Source organism: Amblyomma mixtum, chromosome 8, assembly GCF_055824585.1.
Source record: "Amblyomma mixtum isolate Tamu chromosome 8, ASM5582458v1, whole genome shotgun sequence".
Lineage (NCBI taxonomy): Eukaryota > Metazoa > Arthropoda > Arachnida > Ixodida > Ixodidae > Amblyomma > Amblyomma mixtum.
In genome coordinates, this window is record NC_143019.1 from 35945958 (window position 1) to 35973911 (window position 27954).

Here is a 27954-nt window from a genome sequence, read left to right on the forward strand (position 1 = left end):
TAGTTCCTTTTTGAGGTTTTATATATCTAGAATCACTAGAAGAAACTTGCGAAGCTTCGGCAGCCATTGTGTGGGCGTGTATAGTCATCGCTCCACAGGGCACTGTTGCGCTCTGCGATGGCGGCAGAGACAACTGAAGCGGGTGACGCGCTGGAAGTTTCATCGATGTTGGTTTTTCGGCTTTAGTACGCGATCCGTGTCGTTGGAAGCGATCTCGGAACAGTCGCAGTCAAGCAGGAGTGCCGACATCTCGCTAAATACGGTAGCCGCCCTTCACCTTTCAGAGCCGGTAAGTTAGTTCAACAATGTAACAATGTAGTACAAAGCGTCACCCCAGAGCTTCGCAAAAAAATTGCGTCGCATGTGGGAACCTCAACGCTGATTAGATTGTAAACGCTGTTTCCGCATTCGCTTCTGCAAGTCTTCGCGCTTTAGTTTAGACCTGCGTGCGTATAACGTCTTACTACATGGATTTTAATTTTTTTTCTAACCAATGGCTGAGTACAAAGCATTTCGCCATCACTCCCCGCTAAACATGAAATTTGTATTCGTTGCTTGACTCTCAGTGTTTGGTTGGAGTTCGGTTTGGGGAAATGTCTGCGTTCAGCTTTTGGAACATTTTCACCCTCAGCAGGTCAATAATTTCAGTATGGTCATTAAGCTTCAACTGTCCATTAACAGAGCATTAGTCTGCATGTTTGGTTACGCTAGTCCGTGCTTTGCAGTCAGACGCCCCTTAAAAGAGGACACCCAGATATGCAGTCCCTCCGACAAGGGTCTTATCTGTTTTTCCGCGAGATAAGAATCTATACCGCGGCTTCGAAGTGTAATCTAGAATGTACTTTGGTTATCAGTCTTGACCTTATTTCTGTGAGCACTGCATTGTTGCTTTGCTTGTCGCAAAATGCTCCTCTGTGACCCTTGACGCAAAATTAAGTAAGCAGCAAAGTTGCACACAATTTTCTTCTCATTAAATGTGCAAATTGTAATTTCCTTCACATTACCCTGTTTCCTTATCACTCATGCAGCCTTTTTTGTCACTTTTATTGTCGTGGCCACATTTGTTCAGCCTCCTACACCCTAATCTGTTACTGGTCAACACCACCATCTGTGTCTACTGAATCAAAGCAAACCGTAGACAATACAAGAAAACTTTTGGGAAATATTGGCTGATGTGAGGGAGGCATAACCGACTCTTATGCTCATAGTCCATTCATTATAGTACATCAACACCCAGAGCACCTTTAAGAGGAAGAATAGCGTCATCTAAGGACCTAATTAACAGAAAACGCTCAAAAGCATTTGTATCTGTTTTTTGACATTTCAGGCCAGCAGGTGGGTATAAGCATTACTAGTTTCAGAATAAATACCCCCAGGAAGTTTCTAGTGTGACTACATGGAACACCCATGTAATAATTAAGGCACAGTGGCAGTGGAGCACACATTTGGTATCTGATGTAAAGTGGTATTTAGTAGTTGCCGATATATATTTAGACCTAAAAACATTGGAAGTACCCAAAAAAATTGGACTGCAGCAGCACAGCAAGTTATCGGATTATCGACGGTTCGAAAATTGTGCTTGCGGGCTACTCTGTTCCTGTCCAGGGAAGTTAGAAGTTAGAATATGGCGAGGAAGAAACCGTTGCATTTTGTTGGTTTGATGTGTTGTACACGCGAGGACTGGGAAAGCAGCATCGGGTACTGAGCCGATTACCTACAACGGTCCATAAATCATCAACTCACCAAAAAGCCTCCTGTCGAAACAAACTATGTGAAGGATAACGGGCTCACTATCATGCAGTCGGATAAAGAAGTAAACTGCATCTCACCAGTCAGTACATTTTAAAAAGGCTAAATTGGCTGTAAGGAAGAATTTTAAGCTATCCATGAAAAAAAAAAAAAAAGTCTTGCTCTTGAATTGCTGAAAAGCATGTGCTTCAGTGCTCTAAGCAGGACAGTCATGAAGAAACTGATTTTCTGCAAATTTTTACCAGGAAGCGCCAGGAAGGCCCACAGACGTGAGCATCCTCTATTAACTATTGCAAAAAATACTGCACCAATGGTGTCCCTGTTTCTTTTTAATAGTTGCCAAAGAATGCTTGAAGGCCGAAAACCTCCTTTACTTGGCAGTTGTGGTTTTAACCTTGGGAAATAATCATGGACAGAGAATTATCATTTTTGCATACCCCAAAAAAACTTGTTCAGCAAGCCTGAATAGTGTTTAGTACCCCATAAGCACGAGCTCATATTCTCCCCCCTCCCCTCTTTCCCTCTTTTTTTCTGGTTTGGCTCAGCTAAGCAACCTTGAGCAGCTGGCATTGCCTGAAACTTGGAGCATCAACAGCTGAAGAGCAATGGCCGTCGAGGTAGGCTGCAAACACTACTTTTCCTTGTCGCTGAAATGCCGCACCCATTTGGACTGAAAGGTATAACCAGGTTTATCTTGTGCATATTCATGGCAACGTCAGCGATTGGTAATTACATGCTACTAATCTTAGAAATACTTTTGCTATGAAGTGGCATTGCTGGCAATTGAGAACAGCAAAACTTTTGACAATCTAGTTGTGCACTTTTTAGATGCTACGTCTGTTTGCTGACTTTTTCTAACATCTTGCATACTGTTTGTACAGTGTGTTGCTCGTCGATATACATTGTACAGTGTAGCGAATCCTTTTATTTTGTGCCTTGTAATGTGCATTTTCATTTCGCTTTGTTTACCACATTCCTGTAACCTGCGATTTTCTTGGTCATCCAGATTAAGTTTGTTAGTGTGTGTTGATTTGTTTTGCACCTTTGAAATGGCGCGTCTGTTTGTTCTTGTGTTGGTGTAAAAGAACGGGGTGAAAGAACACACCACCAGGTTGGGGGGGAGGGGGCAGAGATCTCAACCTTTACTCTCTATGTAACAGCTAGTGGAAGCCATGCAGGTGTGAGCTGACATGGCTGTTGCCTGCATTTAGAGACTGAAACAGTAATTTTCGATGTGCATAAGTATAAATTATTCCTCATGTAAGACGGGGGTTTATTAAAGGCACTGGGACCTTATTAAAGGAGCAGGGCGGCAACAGTCTGCGGTCAGCCAAAGCGAGCCCAAAGCACGCGCAGCGATGGCACTGCCACCGCTGCACAGAATGTTCGTCTTCGTCTTTACAATTGCCCCCGGGGAGAAAAGGAGCCAACCTGGCGACTCAGGGCTCAGGCAGGACGGCTGGGTCGTAGAATGGCTTGAGGCGCTGGACGTGAACAGTCTCGCGTCCACGGCGGCGGCGATCAGAAGATGGGTTGAGAGGTTCGACAGTGTAATTAACTGGAGATGTGCGCTCCAGTACGCGGTATGGGCCATGGTACTTGGCAAGAAATTTTGATGACAAACCCGGAGTATTCGTCAGAATCGAGAGCCACATAAGGGAGCCGTTGGCGAAGTGTGGTGTTGTTTGGCTGATGTCGTGGCGGGATTTCTCTCTGCACTGGGTGTCAGTCGTGAGGGCACGGGCGATGTGGCGACAGTCTTCGGCGTGCTGGGCGGCTTCAGATAGAGGTGTATACTCTGAAGCATCGGGTTGGTACGGGAGAATGGTGTCGATGGTAGCAGAAGGGTGACGGCGGTAAAGGAGAAAGAAAGGAGAAAATCCGGTAGTGGACTGCGTTGCGGTATTGTACGCTTAGGTTACGTACGGTAGGACAAGATCCCAGTTTGACTGATCTGAAGAGACATACATAGACAACATGTCACCGAGGGTACGATTAAAGCGCTCGGTCAGACCGTTGGTTTGCGGATGATATGCGGAGGTGGTTCGATGAATTATATTGCACTTGGTGAGCAGTGCTTTCACAACATCCGACAGAAAGACGCGGCCTCTGTCGCTCAGCAGTTCGCGAGGGGCGCCGTGACGAAGGATGAATCGGTTTAAAATAAACGAGGCCACCTCTGAGGCTGTGGCCACTGGAAGGGCTGCGGTTTCGGCGTACCTTGTCAAGTGGTCAACCGCGACGATAGCCCAACTGCCCGCGTTGTGGATACTGAAAATAGGTCTCGTCGCGACAACTTAGTGTTTTTTGGTTTGACGGACAGCCCAAGCGAATCCTGGTCTGAATCCGAAAAGTTGATCATTGAGCACTGTCATCAGTTTCTTGATGTCGACATTCAGCCACGAGATATTGCACGTGCCCATAGACTAGGTACTTACACACAGGGAAAAAAACGGCCGATCATCGTTAAGTTTGAGCGCTACAAAGACAAAGACCTTGTGCTTTCTTTGTGCAAAAATTTTAAGGGAACCGATTACAGCGTCAGTGAAGACTTCTCACCTGAAACTCGTCTTGCGCAGAAAAAGCTTTTTCAGTTTGCGAAGGAACGTAACCTTAAAATCAAATTAAGAAATGACAAGCTTATCGCAAACAACAAAACATACATTTATGATCATGCCGCACAAAACATTGTCGAAAAATTCTAGCGCGAAGTGCAAATTCAACGCGAAATCACTAACGTCAGTTATTCCCCGGTGCAATTCTTGTACACTAATATCCGCAGCGTTATACCGAAACGTGATGAAATTTGCAGCCTCATTTCTTCTTCTTCGAGTGACTTAGTATTACTTACAGAAACTTGGCTAAATCCATCAATAACTGATCTCGAAATATTGCCTTCACTCCCTCACTTTGATATCTTTCGCAAAGATAGACCCGGCAATGCGCGCGGTGGCGGTGTTCTAATCGCCGCTAACCGATCGCTGCGCTGCACGCTCGTTAATTTCTCGACCCCTTTAGAAATAATCTGGATATGTTGCAATGCTACCTTTCCGCGCTTCCTAATTGGTGTTTGCTATTGACCCCCAACTAACGACGACTCTTTCTTACCTTTATTTTACGAATCATTGCAAGCTATAACAACCATGTATCATAACACCCCCGTCATTCTTTTTGGTGACTTCAATTATCCCTCGATAAACTGGACTAACCCTGCTTCCACCTTGTCAAAGTGCAACAACGAATGTGAATTCATCAACACGTGCCTGACTTTCGGTCTATCACAGCTGGTCACAGAACCTACACGCATTACAGACCACTCCTCTAATATCCTGGACCTCATCTTAACAACACACGCCGATATTTTTTCTTCGCTTATCTTTCTCCCGTCCCCGAGCGATCACGCTGTAATCTGTGCCTCTTTCCAGTGCAGTTCACTCAGAAGCAAAAAAAAAAACAAGAAAAAACTGACTCTTTATGGTAAAGGTGATTATGCAGGTATGAATACAGAGTTGGCATCTTTTTGTGACACCTTCGCGGCCAGTTATAAAGAGCGTCCTGTTGATACTAACTGGCAACTTTTTAAAACCGAAATGCTCCGTCTAATCGCAAAGTACATCCCCACTATCACAATAATAGAGCGTGCACAGTCGCCATGGTTCAATTCTGTACTAAACCGGTTGAATAACAAGAAAAAAAGGCTCTTTCGCATTGCAAAGCATTCTAACAACGACGCTGCATGGGATAAGTATTTTCGCGCCGCCAGCGAGTACAAAAAATCTTTATATACCGCCAAACACAACTTTTTCGACAACACTCTGCCCTCTATGCTGCGTAACGACCCAAAACAGTTCTGGAAAACAATCAATCCTTCAGTTTCAACCAGTATTTCTTTGTTCCATAACGACGGCTGCAATTTTCCTGAACACGAAGTTGCTGGTGTACTAAACGATGCATTTTGCGCTGTCTTCACCAATGAGACACTTGTGCACCTCCCTTCACCCCCGAATTATGCTCATCCTCAAATGTATCCCATAACCTTCGACCCGTTCGGTATCTCTAATGTAATCGACAAACTAAAAAATTCATCCGCCGTGGGAACAGATGGCATTAATGCCAAAGTGCTTAAAAATACTAAAGAAGTCAGTAGTTTTGTTTTGTCACTCATATTTCAGCAATCGCTAACTAGTGGTGCTATTCCTGCTGACTGGAGGATTGGGAAGGTCGTTCCTGTCTTCAAAAAAGGTAACCGTTCATGCCCCACCAACTACAGGCCAATATCTATCACAAGCGTTTGTTCAAAAATCATGGAGCATATTATTTATTCCCAGGTTGCATCTTTCCTTTCATCGGTCAACTTTTTCCACCCCAATCAGCATGGCTTCCGTCAAGGTCACTCTTGTGAATCACAGCTTGCTCTTTTCCTTCATGATATTCACACCAACCTTGACCTGAATACACCCACTGACGCATTTTTTTTAGATTTCGAGAAAGCATTCGACAAAGTATCGCATCGTCACCTGCTACTCAAACTGTCATGCCTTAATTTAGACTCTTGTGTGCTCACCTGGATCAGCAGTTTTCTAACCAATCGTCTCCAGTTTGTTGTCGCGAACTCCCATTCATCCGCTCTCTCCCATGTCCGGTCGGGTGTTCCTCAAGGTACTGTTTTAGGCCCCCTTCTTTTCCTAATTTATATTAATGACCTGCCAAATAACATGTCATCGAACATACGCCTGTTTGCGGACGATTGTGTGATTTACCACTCCATAAATAACCAATCAGATGTTGCCGTCCTACAGAACGACCTCGTTAAAGTGCAAGAGTGGTGCGATACCTGGCTCATGAAACTAAATGTCACTTAAACCTTATTAGTCTCTTTTCACCGCCGACGTAACTACTCACCTCCCAACTACCTCCTTTACGGTTGTCCCATAACTCAAATCGGCAATATTAAGTACCTAGGTGTCCATATCTCCAGTGACCTATCCTGGCACAGTCATGTTACTAATATAGCTAACTCAGCCAATCGCGTCCTTGGCTACTTACGGCGTAACTTTTCCTTAGCGCCCCCTTCCGTCAAACTAATTGCCTATATATATCACTTGTCCGACCTAAACTAGAGTACGCCAGTTCTATATTCGACCCTCACCAAACCAACCTGTCGAATTTACTGGAATCTATTCAAAATCGCGCTTCACGTTTTATTCTTTCAGAGTACTCATATCTCGCTAGTGTAACTGGACTAAAATCTCGACTTGAGCTTCGTACCCTAGCATCCCGTCGTCAACTAGCTTGCCTTTCTCTTTATCATACATTTTTTCACAGCTTGCCACCGAACAACGCACTCATCCGCCCAGCCCATCGTTTATCCCGTCACAGCCATCTCAGAGCAGTCTACCCCCAGCGCGCCCACACCACAACGTTCCAGAAATCATTTTTCCTCCGTACTGCCCTGGACTGGAACGACCTTCCCGGCCATATCGCTTGCCTTGAAGATCTTCAACAATTCAAGACTGCCATCGAAAATCATTTTCTTTTGTCATAACTGCCGTACTCCCCGCCCACCCCTCATGTAATACCCCTTAAATGGGGCCTTTGAGGACTTAATAAATGAAATGAAATGGTTGCCGGCCGAAGTGTACGGGAGGGGACCGTATAAGTCAATGCCGACGCGGTCAAATGGGCGTGGCGGGCAAGGTAGCGGCTGCAATTCTCCAGCAGAACGATGAGAAGGTGGCTTGCGACGTTGACAGGTAAGGCATGACCGCACGTATTTGCGGATGAATGTGTACATGCCACGCCAATAGTATCGTAGTCAGATGCGATCGTAGGTCTTGAACACTCCGACATGACCAAACTCCGGGTCAGCATGAAAATGGGCGCAGACTTCCGAGCGAAGGTGACGTGGAATGACTAGCAACCACTTGCGGCCGTCTGAGGTGTAGTTGCGGTGATAAAGTAGGTTATCACGTATTGAGAAATGGGAAGCATGGCGGCGAAGAGCGCGCGAAGGCGAAGCAGCCGTAGGGTTGGTGAGGAAGTCAATAAGAGAAGAGATCCATGGGTCGGCACGTTGCGAGGAAGGCATGGCGCTGATGTGGAGCATCGGTGAGGAAGCGTCGAAGGCGGAAAGGCTGGAAATATTGGCTGGAAGTGGGCAGCGGGATAGAGCATCGGCGTCTTGATGTTTGCGGCCAGTACGATACACGACGCGGATATCGTACTCCTGGAGGCGAAGGGCCCACCTCGCGAGGCGACCGGATGGATCTTTCAGAGAGGAAAGCCAGCATAGCGCATGGTGGTCGGTCACGACTTCAAACGGGCGGCCGTAGAGGTAAGGGCAGAACTTGGTAAGGGCCCAAACTATCGCCAGACACTCTTTTTCAGTGACTGAGTAGTTAGATTCAGCCTTTGTTATCGTGCGGCTGGCGTAGGCAACGACGTATTCAATGAAGCCAGATTTGCGTTGGGCGAGTACGGCGCCGATGCCTACCCCACTGGCGTCAGTATGTACCTCGGTAGGTGCGTTTGGGTCGAAATGGCGCAGTATCGGCGGTGCGGTGAGGAGACGGCGCAAAGAATCGAAGGCGTCGTCACAAACTTGGGACCACTGAGAAAGATCGGAACTGCCGGACAGAAGTTGTGTCAAAGGTGCAGCAATTGAGGCAAAGTTGCGTATAAACCTACGGAAGTAGGAGCACAGACCCAGGAAGCTGCGCAGATATTTTATAGAAGTAGGTCGAGGAAACGCAGCCACAGCACGAAGTTTAGCCGGGTCCGGACGGACACCGTCCTTAGAGACAACATGGCCTAAAATGGTAAGTTGGCGGGCGTCAAAATGACTTTTTTAAGTTGAGCTGAAGGCCGGCGTCAGAGAGGCAGGTCAAAACATACTTCAGTCGGGAGAGGTGAGTGTCAAAGTCAGGCGAAAACACGACGATGTCGTCGAGGTAACAGAGGCAGGTCTTCCACTTCAGCCCACGCAGAATGGTATCCATCATCCGCTCAAAGGTGGCAGGAGCGTTACAAAGGCCGAAAGGCATCACAGTAAATTCATATAGGCCGTCAGGGGTTACAAAGGCTGTTTTGGGGCGATCGGCCTCTTCCATGGGTGCCTGCCAGTACCCGGAGCGTAAATCTAAAGAAAATATTTCGGCACCTTGCAAGCAGTCTAGCGCATCATCGATGCGTGGCAGGGGGTATACGTCCTTGCACGTGATCTTGTTAAGGCGGCGGTAGTCTACACAGAAACGGATGGAGCCGTCTTTCTTTTTGACAAGCACAACTGGCGAAGCCCAAGGACTGCTTGAGGGCTGAATGACGCCGCTCTTGAGCATTTGGTCGACATGATCTTCAATGACTTGGCGCTCGGTTGTCGACACACGATAGGGGCGCTGCCGTAGAGGAGCGTGGGCACCTGTGTCGATGCGATGTGTGACAGTCGAGGTTTGGCCAAGGGAGCTGTGATGGCAGTCGAAGGAGGCGCTGAACTGGTGGAGCAAGTGGAGAAGCTGCTTGCGCTGCGGCGGAGGAAGATCTGCGTCGATGGAGCGGAGAAACAGTTTTGTAGAGGAAGGAGTGGCTGAGCGCAGTGAGATTGAGGTGCGATGTTTCGTCAGTCTCCTCACGGGTTATAATAGACGCGATGGTTTGGACACTGCCGACATATTCGCCACGGCGCAAAGCACTAGGACAGGAGAACGGGTTACAGACACACAGTACGGATAGGCCAGCAGAAATAGTCAGAACGGCGTAAGGCAGGGGAAGACACTTCCGGCGGAGAAAAGTATGAGCGGGCGTGAAAAGTACAGTGTCATCACGGAGAGGGTCACAACAGAGGCGCACAAGGACGGAAGAGCACGGAGGCAGGTCGATGTCTTCGGCGATGAGGGCTTTAATACATGGCGACGAGAGAGCAGCGTCCGGCAGCGATTGGGGCAACGCAGAGAATCCGACTTCAGCGCGAGCGCAATCTATGACCGCAGCATGACGAGACAGGAAATCCCAGCCCAAAATTACATCGTGGGAACAAAACGGCAGGACGACGAACTCGATTGTGTATAGGACGTCCTGAATCAAAACTCGTGCTGTGCAAGCTGCTGACGGCTTGATGTACTGAGCGCTGGCCGTGCGCAGCGAGAGACCGGCAATTGGCGTCTTAACTTTCTTCAAGCGGCGACAAAGTTGTGCGTCTATTACTGAAATTGCAGCGCCAGTGTCGACAAGGGCCATGACAGAAATTCCCTCGACCGAAACGTCAATAAGGTTCGCAGGTGACAGCTGAGGTCTTTGGTAGTTCGACGGGGATGCAGTTCTTGCCTCAGGAACTGCGGCATCTAGTTTTCCTCTTGAGAATTATTAGGTCGACGGCGCATCGGAGAGATGGAGCGGCGTCGCGGCGAAGGGGAACGGCGATCGGCAAGTGGTGAGCGGTCGGGGGAGAACGCACGAGTCGACGCACAGGGCTCAGCAGACGCAGAGTACTGACGCGCTGGAGGCCAGTACCCGGCCGGCGGTGTCGAGACTGGGAGACGGCGACGACAATAGCGGGCTATGTGCCCAGGCAGTCCGCAGGTGTAGCAAATAGGCCGGTTATCTGTCGTGCGCCAGGGATCTCGGCCTCGTGGAGAGGGTCGCATATAATGCGCCGGCGCTGGTACGGCACTGACACTGTAGGGTACGTAGGCGGCTGAGTTTGAGCAACGACCTCGGCGTAAGTCAGTGGACGGGCGGCAGGTCTTGGGACGACGTTGGCATAACTCAGAGGCGTGGCGACAGGTCTGGGAGTGGCGTCAGCGTACGTCAGTGGAGCAGCGACATGTGATGGTGAATGGGCGGACGGAAGCGCCTCAGCAACCTGCTCGCGAATAGCATGTTGGAAAGCCGGGGCCAAATATGGTGGTGACCCCTGAGGGCTAGGCAAAAGAGAAAGCTGACGGGCCACCTCCTCACGCACAAAGTCTTTGACTTGCTGCAGCAGAGAGGAGTTATCAGCTGCGGGTGTCAGTCCAGCAAGTGACTCTACATGAACTGAATGCTGACGAGTCAGGACCCGCTGCTTCCGCAGCTCCTCGAAGCTCTGGCACAGCGTGATGACTTCTGAAACGGTGCGCAAGTCCCGCGCTAGCAGCATTTGAAAGGCGTCATCATCAATACCTTTCAGGATCTGCTTTATCTTCTCAGCTTCCGGCATGCTGCCGTTCACCCGGTTGCAGAGGGCGATTACATCTTCTATGTAGCTAGTGAAGCTTTCGCCGACCTGCTGTGACCGTTCACGCAAGCGCTGTTCGGCGCGGAGTTGTCTGACGGCTGGGCGACCAAACACTTCGGGGAACTTCGTCTTGAAGGCCGACCAAGTTCCAACGTCCCCTTCATGGTTCCGGTACCATAAATTGGCGACACCGGTAAGATAAAAAATGACATTGTTTAGCTTAGTCTCGTCATCCCATTTGTTATAGAGACTCACACGTTCGTAAGACGCGATCCAATCTTCCACGTCCTGCTCATCTGTTCCACTGAAGACAGCCGGGTCCCGCTGGCGAAGGGAGCCGGCACAGATGACAGTCGGTGGGCCTGCTTGCACGGCTTGATTTTGGGTGTCCACAGGCATAGCAGGTGTTGGAAGAGTGCGGTTACGGAGCTCCAGAGCCGATATCGTTACCCGGCAACTCCACCAAATGTAAGACGGCGGTTTATTAAAGGCACTGGGACCTTATTAAAGGAGCAGGGCGGCAACAGTCTGCGGTCAGCCAAAGCGAGCCCAAAGCATGCGCAGCGATGGCACTGCCGCCGCTGCACAGAATGTTCGTCTTCGTCTTTACACTCATATGATTACACATGCACAATATTTAGTTCTGGTGTGGAAAAGAATCAAGACTCCTTTTAACCTTCTCCCTTGGATGGTACTGTGTGAAAATCTGTTGCACTCTGTATGAATGGCTACAGCAATGGTGCAGGGCAGCAACATCAGACTGTGCCACCAGGCCAAAGTACAAAACAGATGCCCAGGATTCTGCAGTCCTTATAATAGTGGCTCATACCTGTTTGTGCTGTGTTCTCAACCACTGATGCAGCTGGAGGTGTGCGTGGACTCTGTGGCATCGGCGCTCACAGCAGCAGAGTCCGGTGCCACCCGGCTGGAGCTCTGTGCCGGACTGGCTGTGGGGGGCCTCACACCGAGCCTCGGTTAGTATGGCACCATCCAAGCCCTTCGATCGGTGTCGCAAATGCCAAACCCTCTCGTAGCGAGTTTTTAGAGAAGCTGTATTGCTTGATAGAATCTCCGCATAGAAACTCTGCGTTAATAACACAGATGCAACCGACATGCTTCCAGCCAAATTTCACACCAAGCATGAGCTGTAGCATACTGAAGTGGCATTCCACAGGGATTCAGAGGTGCTGCGCTTAACTGAAAGTTTGTCTGGTTCGCACAAGCACAATGCTGTGGACTAGAAGAGTGAAGGCTTGGGCTAGTTTTCAGCTCACAATTTACATGTAAAAGCAGTGCCAAAAAAACTACCCCTTTTTCTGTGTGGTTTTTCTTGTTAGAATGTGCAGTGTATTCAAGACGTATCTAATACCTGTGTGCTGGGCTGGGCTTTATGTTGAGACACTGAGTGGAATGAATTTGGTTGGGAGCCTTTCCCAACGATATTTGAGCCACTTTAGTTATGTGTAGCATTTCTAAAATAAAAGAAACAGTTTTTAAAGACGCCGCATGCATTTGTGTTCCTCAGGCACCTTCCTGGCAGTCCGGCAGCGAGTCACGGTGCCAATCATGGTGTTGGTGCGGCCAAGGGCTGGCGATTTTTGCTACTCCACTGAAGAAGTTGAGGCCATGGCGACCGACATTGCCCTGTTCAGGCAGCATGGCGCGCACGGCTTTGTCATTGGAGCCCTCACCAGGTGACTACAGTGGACTGTAGTCAACTCTGTAGTCAGCTGCGTAGCCAACTCTGTAGTCAGCTGCGTAGCCAACTCTGTAGTCAGCTGCGTAGCCAACTCTGTAGTCAGCTGCGTAGCCAACTCTGTAGTCAGCTGCGTAGCCAACTCTGTAGTCAGCTGCGTAGCCAACTCTGTAGTCAGCTGCGTAGCCAACTCTGTAGTCAGCTGCGTAGCCAACTCTGTAGTCAGCTGCGTAGCCAACTCTGTAGTCAGCTGCGTAGCCAACTCTGTAGTCAGCTGCGTAGCCAACTCTGTAGTCAGCTGCGTAGCCAACTGTAGTGGCAATCTTTCGGTTGGTTGTGGCTTTTCAGCAGTTTTTTCTGACGTGCATAGGAGCACTTCTGTTATGCCAACTGTGGGAGAGAAGCCTCTTATAAATGATACAAGACTGAAGTTAAAAATTATTTTTAACTCTGTCTTGTATCAACGGCACAAATTTTGTCCAAATAAATATGCTAAACTTTCTTTCCTCTGTATACGTCGCCCTGTCATCCTCAGCCATGTACCCCTCTCTTGGAGGTGGTGATCTGGCTGAAGCTAGAATGGCTATGGGCAAAGCACATTATGTGCAGAGTTGGCAATTGTTTAGTTAGAGTGGATACCCTAGAATAGTGACGTGCTAAATCAGGATGGTTTTCTGCATGCTGGAGTGAAAGGTCTCGCCTGAGGCATTACCTTCAAAAGAGCTGAAAAGCTTTGGAATTTATTAAATGAAGGCCCAATTATGTATTCATTTTCTATCATTGTTGGCCTCCTAGCTATAGCTAAAGTGAGGCCTATGATTCAGTCGGGTATCAGTTGTTAGGATCCAACACTAGTACTCATCGAGTTCTTGGGCTCTTTCAATAAGTTGGTATCAAGGTTAGTGTCACCAACTTTTCATAAGAGGAACTCAAAATTTGTGGTTGAGTTGGTGAGTAAAGAATGTGGTATGGGTGAAAATTATAAGCAACTAAAAAAAACCTGGCTGTTCAACTTATGAATTTGTCATATTTGCGCAGTTCAAAGCACTCATTCCACTTTCTGCTTGAAGTCAACCCCTGTGGTGCACTGACTTTTCGTGGCTTGCACACTGACGTGCTTAAAAACTTCTCAGAGATAAAGGCACAGAAAAAAAATTAAATCTGGCAGAAATGCCCATCCCAACTAAGGCAGGTTCACACTCCAGACTGATGTAGCCCTGCACAATCCAAAATTCTTGACAACCATAATTTCGATAGTGTCCTAACATGTGCATATGCACTAACATTACTACTCTTTTTTTTCTAGGGAAGGGGATGTTGACGTGGCTACCTGTCAGCACCTGCTTGGTGAGTGCATCTTCCTGAACACAATACTGTGTGCCACGTTTTGGTGAACTCATTGGCTTGACAGCATACTGTCTGGTAAGGTAACATCATTGAGATAAGTTCACGGGTAACTTAGTAGTGAGTACTTAGCATTAAAAATCACTGATGATTACCCCCACTGCTTCACTATGAGCCAAGCTTGGTGAATACGAGTACTAGCACAGTTCCACAAATGTTGCCTTGTAATGTACGACAATTTAAGTGGCGTAGTGTTGCAAATGCAATCGTCAAGCATGTTGGCAAGGGCTGAAAACTAACATCCTGTTTCAGGTTTCGTCCGTAATAGACACCATTGATGTTGAAACAAGCTCTTGGAAATGTCCACTGTATGCCCGTTGAACTCTGAACTCTAAATGGAAGCAGGCTGAACTGATCAGCTGCAGTTTATGTAGGGACGAAAGCATTTTATATTTTATACCAAATATTGTAGATCTCATGTTATTCTAATCTGTCTGCAGGCTCACAATTTCATTGAACGAAATTGTAGCTGTTTGGACAAGCTGCATTGCATTCTAACTGCACATTTGCATCGCAGTCATTTGCCAAAACCACTTTTGGCCTTTCAGCTGCTGCTGGACCTCAGGCGGACACCACTTTTCACAGAGGTAAGGGAGTGTGAATGACGTTGAGAAAGCTTTCTTGTCACCTCTATTGCATCTGTTATAAGGAAGGTGGATAAGCAGTATATGCTTAAAGCCTTATACCAGGAGCCCTTTTAATACACGTGGTGAAGGGACGAAATTGTCTCCGAATTGAATCGACAGTTTAAGTGAACCACGGCGAGGTGCTGGAATGCAGATGTGTGCTTTCGTATTCGGCTTGGCTATTTGCTAATGACAGACCATGGATTCAGTCTTAGCACAAAGGCTCCCCTCGACGCAGACCTCCCAAGAAATCCTGCGATAGTTTCCATACCAGCTGAACGCCGAACATTCACTTGAGTTGAATGCTAAGTGAAAAGTGCACTAGTATTATAAAAGAACTTGAGCTGTGCACAGTAAAGAGCATCACAGCACAGCTTCGATCTCAAAGGAGAGTCCGTGCTTTCAGTCTAACTAGTCAATCCAAATATGAAATGCACTTCCGATCATAGGTAATGCATGATCACCGGTCTTTTAAAAACTATGGCAAGAGTTGACCAAGACAGTAACCGATGTTCTTAATACTGCTGCATAGCTTTTCTGAGTGCCTAACTCCGAGTAGGCAAAGCTGTGGCTTTGCAAGCATGGCTGATCTGTCTGATTGTTAATTCATGCTGATGTGGTTAACAAAATTCCCTTGAGATTTGGCAAGGCCTGCATAGGGCGAACCGGGCAGTGCCTTAAAGGGTCCCTGAAAGGGGTGTCTGAGGTTGGCAAACAAATACTTGCATTATGTAGAGCGTAGGCCACTGAACGTTCATGCCGCGTACAATACATCAAAGGCGAGTAGATAATTTACAATACATTTTCAAAAACTACCTCTCCCGAGCCTCGCGGCGACCAGCGGCGGTGAACTTCCGCCCGAATCCGTACTCATTACGTCAGTTTGTACTCTTTACGTCACAAGTGCTGGGCTATGATTGGTTCGCGGTGCCAACGTGAAATCACGCATTTAACAAACTAGAAGCTCTAGATACTTCACACTCTTACTCTTTTCGGAAACATTTCGCATTTCAGCAAGCAGAGTTGTCGTTTATATGCATGTTTACGCAGTTACTGTGTGTTCGGTGTCAGAAATTAGTACTGCACTTCCGGTTTACAATGTTTTCGTCTGCTCGTGCCGCTTGTGTCACTCCGCCGGCGCCGTCGTCGAACCGAATCGAGAATCGAGGTGCGATTTGGAGTCACCGCACTACTGATTTCTGTCGCGACCTCCGTCGCATGCGCAATCAAAATGGACCGGCCGTGCTGTGTCGTTGGTTGCAAAGCCAGGGTTCGGCAAGATGTTGCCCTTCGGCACTGTCTGCCGAAAGATGGAAGTGAGCGAGCCGTCGTCGTCGTCAGGATTCAGCGCTCGATTTCTGAACGGCGTGTCCTTAAAAGCTTGGCCGACGCGCTGCACCGATCGTCGCTTGCGAACTGCCGCCCCACTACAAGCAGGGAGACACGGAGTGGTGAGCATCGCTGCGCCGCCCTACCCAAGCTCCGCTCACAACCGGTGTCGCACTTCGCCGCCGTGCAGCAATGCCTGAGCGCTGCTTGGGATGGTGTACAAATATCACAAGGCAAGATCGCCTTGTTATCAGAAATACTTCTCGAGCAGCGACAAAGCACGCCTGCTTATGTTGCGAGCTTTCGGCAACGGCACCGCTCGCAGGCGCTCAGGGCGACGAGCTCTGCTGCTGCCTGGCTGCCGTGGTCGTCGCTAGGCCTATTGCCTCTTTGGCATCGAAGCTGCAGCGGCCGGCGCTTCGGAAGTCGCCTGAGCTATAATACAAGGCTTACTCTACACATCGCTTTGCAGTCAACAGCATCATCTCACAATAAAATAATAGTATGGTCACTTTCCGCGACTCCTTCTGCAGCGAAGCGAGCGGGCGCCAGGCGAGCCGGACCCCACGTCGGGCCAGCGGCAGCTGCGAGACGGTTGTGGCAAGAAATTTGCTCGTATCACAGTCGTTACCTTTACCAGCAGCTCAGTATTGGTCAGCGATCCTCAAAAATGACACATTTTTCACATTTCTTATCCCAGGGTTTATTATTTACGTCAAGAACACACTTTAGCTCGTTTTTATGTCGCCGGCCGGCCGGCATGCTCGGCGTACATCACGTTCGCACAAGAAAATGCAAAACAGCCATGATACCAGCGAGGATGCTTCCTAGATTCGAGCAACGAAAATATGTCTGTGCAAAAGTGGATCTTTCGGCAACGCCGCGCGACGAACTGCGCGCTGGTCCCAGGCTGCCCTAGTCGTCGCTAGGCCTATCTGGTTTCGCATTGAAACCGCAGCTGACGGCGCTTCGGAAGTTGCCTGCGCTATAATAAAAGGCCTACTATTCACATCGCTTTACTGCGAACTCGTCCCATAATAAAAGATATGTTCGATTTCCACGATGCCTTCAGCAACGGAGCTAGCAGACGGTAGGCGAACTGCACCAAGTAGCAGCAGCACCAAATCGGCTGTTGGATGAAATTTGCTTGTATCGCAGTCATCACTTTTACCAGCAACTCGGTATTGGCCAACGATCGTCAGAAATTATGCATTTTTGACATGCATCTATCCAAGGGCTTGCTATGGACGAGAACAAACAATACTAGCGCGTTTTTCAGTCGCCGGTGGCCGGCATCAAGGCTGGCAGACCGGTCCGGCGTGGCTCGGCCCCGAGCGCCCTGAGCAGCGCGCTGTACGGCATCATGACGCTGCCGCTCTCCGCACTCGTATTGGCTCCCGCTTCCCGTCGTTGCGTTTTCCGCGCGCGGCTTGTCGTAGACATCCAGCAGGTTGGACGCAGGCGACGAGCTGCGATCGGTTGTTACGACGTCGTTCACAACGGCGCGCCGCAGCGAATCGCACACACTTTTCGCACATGTGTCCCCGCCTTAAGGCTGAAATCCCATTTCGGCACTCATCCGCAAAAGTCCTTCCTTCTGCTCGGGGTCTATAGTACGAGAGAAGCCGCAGCGACGGTTGCGAGACAGAGGTGAACAGCAGACAGCGGGAAAGCGAGCGAGCGAGCGATCGAGCGAAAGAGCGCGTCAACCGGAAGTAAACAAACCGATCTCGTCGATGACGTATTTGTGGGCGGAGCATGGTCCCGGCCTGTAATCTTTATTTTTTTATGGTTCGCTCCGGTGTACGAGTTGAGAGGGAAAAGGCTGGTGGTCATTTTTAACATCCATTATCTCTGGTTCCGCACAAGGTAGATCAAAAATTTTTGCGGTAGGATGATGGATCGTTCAATGTCTATCAATACTTCGACTTCTCTTTGCCTACATGGACACCGTTTCAGGGACCCTTTAATGAGAGGCTAATGGAACACTGATGTTTCCAGCACTGCAAAGATTAAACTTGGGAGCGAGTTGCTTAAGGTGTCCCTCCAGCTCCTGCGAGCCTTTGTTTCATGAGTGCACTGTTCTCGCGAGAAATCTGCGTCAAATCACTCGTGAAATCATAGAAGCCGCCCACATTTTGAAGTTAGGAGAAGAGTTTAAGCACTCCCTCGATTGCTCTAACAAAACATGAACCAGGTTTGAGCCTATTTGAGCCAGGTGTCATTTGATTAATTCAGTGTTTAATTTTGTCTGTTTAAAGGTTTTAGGCCCCTGACATCACCTTTTGGCCTTTTATTTGCCCCTTTGGCCTCGTTTTTTTAATTTCACCTTAATTTTTAACCTTTTAACACCCCTTTTGACATCTTGTTTTTATGATGGTTCATTTGTTGATTTGTTGCCACAAGCCGTGTAGCGACTTCACCCATTTGTGCCTTCCTTGCACTGTTGTTTGTGTGAAAATCTTGCAAGCACCGCAAACTCGGTAGCTGTCCCCCATGTCTCCCCGCCCACTCTTCCTATATATATATATATATATATATATATATATATATATATATATCGCTTCTTTTCACAATAAAGAAACTACTTGAAGTCAGCGCTGTGGTGCAGCCCCTGTCTTAAAGTTGCACTGTGTTTTTTTAGCTGTCATTGCTATGGCATCAGGAAATGCATTCCTGCATAATGAAGGAAGCACTTGTTTGTATGGTTTGGTTTGGTTTATGGGGTTTAACGTCCCAAAGCGACCAAGGCTATGAGAGACGCCGTAGTGGAGGGCTCCGGAAAATTCGACCACCTGGGGTTCTTTAACGTGCACTGACATCGCACAGTACACGGGCCTCTAGAATTTCTCCTCCAAAGATATTCTAGCCGCCGCGGCCGGGATCGAACCCGCGTCTTCCGGGTCAGCAGCCGAGCACCATAGCCACTGAGCCACCGCACTTGTTTGTAGCTGTTTGCTTACATGGTTAGTAGGGGGGCTATCGTTCAGGCAGCAGAACGTCGCTGCAACGGATAGAGTGCACCGGAATAGACTGGAATAGAATACAAACGCCATAGTCAGCATAAAGCAATGTGGCGGAAGGAAGGAAAACACATTCCACTCTTGTGATGCAATGGCAAACTTCTTCCAAGTACATAAAAACCTGAATATAATACGAGGTGAAGTTTTACACACGCGAAATGGGGAAAAAAAGTTTTACCGGCGTATAATACTAGTGAAGCAAGCTCACAGCAGATTCGCATTCCGCACTCCACGTCAATCACTTTCTCCTTCAGTAGCACTTTCTTCGGACATATCTTTGTCCGACAAATCATCCAAAATGTACTCATCTTCCGTGCCATCGAGGGCATTCGAGATGCCGCGCTTCTTAAGCCCGCTTCAGTCGCCCGTTTGGCGTCACTGCAGGCTCACCTGAGCGCATCCACTCTGCGTAGTACCACTTGACAGCGTCCTTGAACAGTTTGTTTGCACAAACATCAAGGGGCCGCAAAACCTTCATCGCGTTCCGCTGCATGCGAAAAGGGCTTCTTTCTGTCGTGGCGGTCGTGGTCATCCACGAATGCTTTCTTCGACAACACCAAACTGCCTCCCGGCCGCACCGTTGCCGATGTTCTCCACAGCTAAAATCACTTTTCGCTTGAAAGCAGCCGAGTACTGTTTTCGAGACCCTGACATCGTGCTCCCCAAAAGAATATCCACTTCATGAAGCGTGCCTTACATGCGAGCACGTGCATTGTCAACAGGCACACCGCGACCCCCCGGCGCACCCAACGGATCAACAAAGAAACGACGTCGTGACGTCGTTTGTCGAGAGTAACGAAGCCAAGCCGTAGCCGCGCCGCAAAAACAAAACCAAACCTTTGAGCAACTTCGAAAATTTTTGTTCGGATCCGCAAATAGTACAAGGCGGAAATTTAGGACGCTAATTATGGAAAAAAACCTCGTATTATATGTGGGTTTTTACGCTACCCAGAAATGACTAAATACAGGCCTCACGACTCTGGATCAGTACTACATTGCAGAGTTCACTTGTGCGTTTCGCTGCGAACAAGGACTGTTTTAATGAAAAGTTTGCGGTTGGTTGCTTGTGTTGGTCATTCCAACTGCACTCTTCCAGCGTTCGACGTTGTCCGGAATCCTGAGTCCGCGCTGGAGCGGGTGATTGAGCTAAGCTTCCGCCGCCTGCTGACCAGCGGCCAGGCAGCCAGCGTCGAGGGGGGCCTCGACCTGCTCTGCAGACTGGCCGCCCAGGTGAGCAACTAGCTGGCTCAACTGGGCTGCTTGTTTTGTACTGTTTTGTGTATCTCTGTCTCGCCATTCAGACAGTTGGCGAACGTTAGTTATATGGGGTTTTATGGCGCATAAGCAACTATGGCTATCATGCGCCAAACACAAGGTTAGGTGATGATATGTCAAGTGTATAGAGGTTACATTATAATAGGTTTAAAACATTGCCTTTCTTCAGAAACTTACAAACGAGTGAAAACTCGACAAGTGTTTGCTCGCCTAAAAGCAATGCGGGATGAAATAGAATGTGTTCATTGTAAAATACCGTAAAAAATTTTTTTTCGAAGTTCTTCCAGATGCGAACAAGAAATTAAAATGTGATTTACTGTGAGCTCCTCACCACACATTTCACACACAGGTTTGTCTTTTTTTGTTAATAAGAAGTTATGGGTGATGTGTGTGTGGCCTATGCGTAAACGACATAAAATTACTTCGATAAAACGTTCTTTATGGCGGCATGATTTCCATTCTTTCAAAATGGGCTTTACAGTATGCAGCTTGTTGTTTCCTTCATTTTAGTTGGCGAACGATCAACACTCATGGTTGGCCAGGCTGCCTTGTCAAGTATTTTGAGGAAAATGCTTGAAAACTTTTTGAAAAAGAAGGGACATTTGGTTGCACAATCAGCCTTCATCTTATAATCTAGCTTGATTGTAGATGGATTTGATTTGATTTATGGGGTTTAACGTCCCAAAGCGACTAAGGCTATGAGAGACGCCGTAGTGGAGGGCTCCGGAAATTTCGACCACCTGGGGTTCTTTAACGTGCACTGACATCGCACAGTACACGGGCCTCTAGAATTTCTCCTCCAAAGAAATTCTAGCCGCCGCGGCCGGGATCGAACCCACGTCTTTTGGGCCAGCAGCCGAGCACCATAACCGCTCAGCCACCGCGGCGGCGATTGTAGATGGTAATAACAAAACTGGGTAGAGCAAGTTATACCTCATATCAAACACCTGAAGCTGCTTCATTGTTATTGATGTGAATTGTACTTTCTGTAACAAAATGAACGTGATAAATCAACCGAGCACACGTAGTCTACCAGCACCGATGTGTGCTGGCTGCCGTCGGCGTGCAAGCTATCTTTTTTTTTCACTGACAAAGCTGAAGCTACCCACAGTATGCATGCCAGAGTACAATGGAAATCTAAAGTAGCATGCGAGGCACTTTTTCCCCCCTTTTCTGTGTTGCAGAAAGCCTAGTGAAATTTGATAGAAATTTACTGAAGTGGGGCAGGTTATACTTAGCACCCTTCCGGGCGGTACTTGATATTTTAATTCCATAGCTCTTGTCATTTTGTCATTTGGGAGGAGAGGGGTTGCTCTAGCAGTCGATCCTGTGATGTCACTGAAGGCTTGAAACTGTAGCATTTGATGCCATAAGGATAGCGCAGCTACACCATGCCGTTTCTGAGCCAAGTAAAGCTGAACATTTGACCATTATGACAACTGGACTAAGTGATATAAGACAGAGGGAAAATGGGCATTGCACTGGTCAGTCATTGGTCAGTGTAGCACCCATTGCTTGTCTGGGCATTGTCTTAAGCTTGTGTAAAAGGAGTATTCGTGTAATGAACCCTTGCCAACTACATCGGAGTCATTCTCTCACTTTTGTCTGCCAGTTTATTGGAAGTGACACTTCCAATAAACATCAATTAACATCAATCATATTGTTACACAATGGAAGGCCGATGAAAACAAAGACATGGCAGAGAGTGATGACGTAATTTACCGCATTTACTCGCATAATAGGCGCACCCCTAGTTTGGTCGCGAAAAATAAGATTTTTTTATTTCCGCGCATAATAGGCGCACCCCGAACTTGGCACTGTGATCAATACTGTATTTACACGATTGCAAGCCGACACCTCGCCACCCCCCGCTCCCCAATCTTTATTTTAACAAAGTTTTTGCTGAACTGACTACTAGTCCTCACTAGTGCTGCTGCAGTCGCAGCTGCTGCGGACCCACAGCACGTACGACATCGCGTAGAACAGCCGCGCACAGTTTTCAGGGATGCTCACTTTAAACGTCTCTTTGGAAAGCTTCATCTCCAGCTGGAAATGTTCCCGACTTAGGCCGGCGAAAAACCTCGGCGCTTGGAGTCGCGTACGAAAATTTAGGCACGCCGCAGTCGTAACTGCCGCACTTCTCGGCCACGTCGAATTTCCGACCTGCCGCACACTTGCCGTGTTCGAGAGCAAACTCCCAGCCGTGTAGCTGTTAAGGTGCTTGCCCATCGTGCTAAAACAGCAACGCTCGGCGGCGATGCCACAAACCACGATGAACTAACGCGCTACTGCAGAACCCAGCAGATGACAGCAACAACAACAAAAAAAAAACTGGAGCTGGTGATGCTGATGGCGATATGGATAGCGAAAGCTCGCGGCGGAGGAAAACGGTGATGATGATGATGAGCTTGGCCTCGGACGCCCTCCGTGGGCGGCGTCTGGAAGCTCCTGTGCGCGTGCACGGCCGCCTCGATCACGGCGCGTGTGTGACCTCCGCGATCAAGCGCCCGTTGCGCGCAGCCTGAGCTGATCGCGGAGGCCTCGGCGCGTGCATTTCGAAGGCTATTCCCGCGTGGGTTGTGGAAATTCGGTGCGGCCTTTACACGGATCTTTTTTTAATATTTTCTTCGGGAAAACGGGGTGCGGCCCGTACACGAGTGTGTTTGTGCGTTCTTTTTTTTTCAATTTTGCGAGTCGAAAAATTTTCGGAAATTTTACCCCGCTTAATAGGCGCACCCCGAACTTTGAGCCGGGTTTTCTGGAAAAAAAGTGCGCCTATTATGTGAGTAAATACGGTAATTGCGGCACCCCGTGCAGTTCCACTGCCCGCTTTGTCTTCAAGTCCACAACAGTATTCAGAAGGCTTCACTTTAGTTTGAAACTCTGCATAAGTTGAATGAATTTGCACTCCCCTTTGAGTTTTGAACTACCGAGAGTCTGTTGCCCAATGTCGCATCCTTTTCCTACTTTTTTTTTAACCAACCATTGCAGCACTGACAATGACTTTGAGTGCGGGATATGCTTGCTTGCATGTGGGATCCAACGTTCTTCCACTTTTCTTTTTTTTTTTTTCAGGCCAAGGGCAGAATACAGCTGATGCCGGGTAAGTACTGCCCATCAGTTCTTCCAGGCTGGTGTCCGATAACAGCCTGCAACATTTGGTCACTGTAGAGAGTTAATTATTGATTCGCCCCATATACTGGAGTAGCCCGTCTGTGCTGTGTCTTAGATGTGTGGATAATTTACCCAAAGATACTAGTTGTACAAAACTTTCGCTGGTGTTTTATGTCATCTATCAGTGTAGCATGCTACAACAGAGCTTCCGTGTCACATTGCCGCTTAAAGGGACACTGAGGAGAAATTGAAGTTGGCTTGTATCGACAGAATACCAGCTCCTGATTACAAAAACGCCACTCATACTGACAACAAAGCTCTTGTAACATAGAAAAGAGCAAGAACAAAAATACAGGTATCACCGCCACAGGCCAAACTCGCAAGTACAAGCGTCATGACGTCATAGGACAAAACAGTGTTGCTAGAACAGCAACGTTAGGACATGAGAAGCACAAATCACTGAGGCGCAGCCAATGCATGCGCAAATCTCCTTGACGTCGCCAGATGGCGCCACGTGCCCGCCAGCTACGCGCGCTCCTGAAGCATCGGGACAAATCAGCGCCTGTTTTCCGGCGGTAGGCGAGCTCCCGGTATTCCGCTAGCGGTAACAAGGTACACGGTATGCTAAAGGTATCTATTTGCGAGAACTTCGTTGACGACTTCGAGAACGAGATCCATCGGAACGCTGGCAAACGCCAGTGCAAACGTAATCGAAGCGGCTGTAGCGACGGCCGCAATAGCCGATAGATGCCTTCAACGTGCGGCCGGCGGTAGCTTTCTTTTCGGCTGCTGCTGGGCCGCACTGCTGGCCGTCACAAATCACGGAGTCTGCGTTACGTCATGCGCACGTCATGTTTCACGTCTCTTAGTCCTGTGTCGTCATAGGAGAATCCCAAGTTTGAATCAGAGCGGCGGGAAAAACGTTTTCAACTTCGAATCCAAATTTCTTAGAAATAAATGCATCTTTCGCTGCCGGCCAAGTGGCAACAAAGCCATGACATGCCGAACTATCGGATTTTACTATAAAAAAAATATTAATAGTGCTCTCCTCAGTGTCCCTTTAACAAGATATAAACATGGTGGGCCTGGTGCACTTTCATAGTTCCGTGTAAAGACTTGCGCGTGTTGTGAACTGCCAGTTCCTCCCTTGAATCCGCAAAGCGCGGAGCAGCGCAATTTCCCGGCAGCGCGGTACTCGCTGCGAGAGGAGTCGTCGTTTGAGCAGCGGCCGCTGTCGTCTCGTTTCTGCACTCAAGTCTGGGCTGCATCGACAGCATGTCCACACGGGTTTTGCTGGGACTGCTCGGAAGCACCAGCGGCAATCCTTCACCCATCGACGGTTATGCCTGTAGGGCGACATCAGCATCTGCTGCAGCACCTGCCTGATTGCCCGACAGACACGCTGCATCTGACAATACTACCGCACGTGGAGAACTTCGCTGTGACATACACATTGGATCGTCCCTTCGGCACTACAGCGACCCCAGTGACATCATCCGAGCCCTATAGAATCCCGATCCATCCCTCACCGGCTTCCAGTGGGCTTGGCAGCATCGCCCGGAGCACGATGCTTAGCTATAAATGATGCTTAACTAAGTAATGTGGGTCAGCTAACAGGCATCCTTAGAAGGACAGTAAGGACAAATTAGTTACCGCATGCTAGTGACCAACAGCCAGCAGTATACTTCTGTAAAAAAAAAACAGCTTTTGTAAGCTTGCATTGAAAGGGCATCAACATTAAAACTCCAAGTCATGTACATTCCCGCGGTGTGGCCAGAGAATACTGGTCATGGTATCGGCAATGCACTTGGATACATGAAGGAAAACAGCAAAGACTTGTTTTCGCTAACAACTGGTGCCCAAAAGCATGAATGTTCCGAATCTACTGCAGTTTCTCAGAGGTTCGATTCCTATGTACGGATAAATACTTCATACAAGATGTGAATATAGCGTGTGCAGGCTAGAAGGCATGTTAGTAGAGCTTTTAACACTACGCATCTCACTCACTTGAAAGAACACCACATGACATCATGACATCACCTTGTGATGAAACATTTAACCGGCCTGTGTCTTAATGATCACAGCTACCAGTAAGATGCGTGCTTGAGAACAAGGTGTGCCCCGGGCTTCATTTTCACTAAGACTTCATGCAATTTACAAGCATTCGCTGATACGGATCCAACTACAATAAAATTCTTGTGGTACTGCCATTTCACAGATGGTGACATTGTTGTTTGTGTGACCTCAGGGAGAGAGGAATTATGTCTTGATCAGTTCACTCGAGTTAGCTGATAAAGTTGCACGTGGTAACGCTGTGTGTACCGCCTAAGTCAGTGGCCACTGAATCAAGTGGGCAGATATCGCATGATGGCAACACATGTGGCATCTATGGCCCGGCTGAATGGGATGGAAACTAAGGCACTGACTTATGGCTGGGTAATACCTGGACTTATGTGCCTTGTATGGAGCAGTAACCTCAGATATGAGATGGCCAAGTTCCCTTGTGTAATGATCGACTGTGCCCAGGTACGTCCACTCCAAGGCATTTCATACTCGCATAATCTCTTTGTGGCGAGATAGATTAGCATTGCTTGCTCAGCAGACTTTGCAGCAGCTAATCTTTAACGCTTCATCAATGCTGCACTTTTCAGGCGGAGGCGTCAGCGAGTCCAACCTGGCCCACCTGCTACACGCAACTGGTGTCCGGGCCATCCACGCATCCGCAAGAGAGCCGACTCCGACGGCCATGTCTGCCCTGTCGTTTGGAGAGCACCGCGTGTGCAGCGCCGCACGCGTCCGCGCGCTGTCATTGATCATCCGTTCCCAGGGTCAGCTGTAGGCACCAAAGGAGGCAGCAACTGCCGAGTAACTTGTTTCTGGCCCAAATTTCATGCATCCCTGCCAGGTTTCCACAGATGTTCCTAAGCCTCTGGTAACAGGCCATCACCAGTATAGGACCCACGGGAAAGAGAGGCTGTGGTCCCTCACCTTCATATTTGCATGTACCACGCCACATCCCCATAATGTCATTTATTTTTATCTTTGTAATGCGCTAGACTCAAAAAATGCAGTTGTCTTGCACACATCAAGACAGTGCTTTGATGAATTTCATTTGCAAGAACAAAGCAGGTAGGGCAAAATGCTGCACGATTGAGCAAGAAAGGCAGAAATGGCGGGTGGGGTTGAGGGTGAATGCCAGCAGTGTTGCGCTTATTTAATTTGTCCATTTCCTATATTTCTTCGCCATTTTCATTCTTTCGTAGACCTTGCTTAATGTTGATTCAGACGACGGACCCAGAACCGTTTTTGGCCCGTGGACCGGGCGTCGGGTGACATTTTACTTCCGGTCTTTTAGGTCCGCCTTGCCCGCTGTGCACAGCTGTTGAGAAACGCCAGAGGCTTTTTGTGGCAGTGCCGTCCAGACCTTTGGTCACCACGTTGGTGAACGTAGCATGACAAAAGGTTGGGCGCATGTATAATCGGCTGATCGCCACCTGCTCGTACGTTCACCTTTGCTGATAGCGATAAGTGAATTAGGCACGCGCTGAGCCTTTTGCTGTGCTATGTGCACCAACCTGGCAGCCAAAGGTTCAGGGTCCGCACAAAAAATCCTCTGGCATTTCTTGCACGTACCCTCCACGGGACAGGCCGGAAGTAGCACGTCATGTGATGGCCAGTCCGGGGTTCAAGAACTGGTCCGTCGTTTGACTGATCTCACCACTCGTGTGCTCTACCAACCAGTGGTTTTCTTTTTTAGTTTCTTTCTCATTCTCGCAGAGACTGTCAGTGTGCATACATGACATGCAGAGAAGCCTCTGCTAAATACGAACTCTTGTGCCAAATTCCTTTGCTAACGTTCAGGAAAGGAAATGTAAGGCTGTCAACGAAAGTGAGCGAGGAAAGTGAACGATTTTGTGCGTCGTGATTTGTATTAAAAGATTCGTAATGAAAGATTCTGAAGCTGTCATTTATGGAGGTGCGTGAAGCCCATATCCTTACGCAGTGACGTGTGGACGACCAGGCGTCACGACGTTCCTGACCTGCGATGTTGGTGCACCTAGCATGGGATAAGACCATAAGGATGCCTAATTTGCTTATCACCGCCTGTTAAGATGAAGGCCTTTATCCAGGCGCAGACCTCGCAAAACAAAAGTGGGGCATCACGTGACCCGGACTGTGGGCCAATGATCTGTCGTGTGAAACCTCCTTTACATGGACACTGCATGTACCAGCATGCCGACAGTAAAGAAAGTGTTGAAAAGAGGTTCTTTATGGTTGGCGTTGTGCATTGTGAGGCCCGCATTATGAGGCAGCAAATACATGCTGCAAAAGCTCAACTTTGAACAGCTACCAGCAAAAACATGGCACCCCTTTTCTTCCCTATTCATGGAAACGGGAATGCGAAGCCACGCTTACACGCTGGTGTGAACATGCGACCGTGACGTTTAAAAAGGAGGTTTTGAGGTACGCCAACAGACATATTTCTGAATGCTGATCACAGGACCTGTTGTCGCTCCTGCGGATTAA

The 27954-nt window shown here is 48.3% G+C and overlaps 1 protein-coding gene across 2 annotated transcripts; it reads left to right on the forward strand.

Moving 5' to 3' along the window:
- Positions 1 to 83: 83 nt before the first annotated feature.
- Positions 84 to 27380, forward strand: LOC149332077 (copper homeostasis protein cutC homolog). Of its 2 annotated transcripts, none has more exons than XM_089557022.1 (9): positions 84 to 289; positions 2295 to 2366; positions 11823 to 11934; positions 12486 to 12654; positions 13963 to 14003; positions 14609 to 14647; positions 20135 to 20268; positions 23389 to 23416; positions 26079 to 27380. In XM_089557022.1, the coding sequence occupies exons 2-9, from the start codon at positions 2355 to 2357 to the stop codon at positions 26264 to 26266; spliced, it is 723 nt and encodes a 240-aa protein (XP_089413148.1). In that variant the 5' UTR covers positions 84 to 289; positions 2295 to 2354; the 3' UTR covers positions 26267 to 27380. The 2 variants fall into 2 exon arrangements, with proteins under 2 accessions (XP_089413148.1, XP_089413150.1); XM_089557024.1 differs by having other exon boundaries at positions 2300 to 2366.
- Positions 27381 to 27954: the final 574 nt, after the last annotated feature.

Coding starts and splice junctions, on each gene's coding strand:
- LOC149332077 (XM_089557022.1), top strand. Junction 14,648..20,134: donor GGACACCACTTTTCACAGAG/GTAAGGGAGTGT, acceptor GCACTCTTCCAG/CGTTCGACGTTGTCCGGAAT. Junction 20,269..23,388: donor TCTGCAGACTGGCCGCCCAG/GTGAGCAACTAG, acceptor TTTTTTTTTCAG/GCCAAGGGCAGAATACAGCT.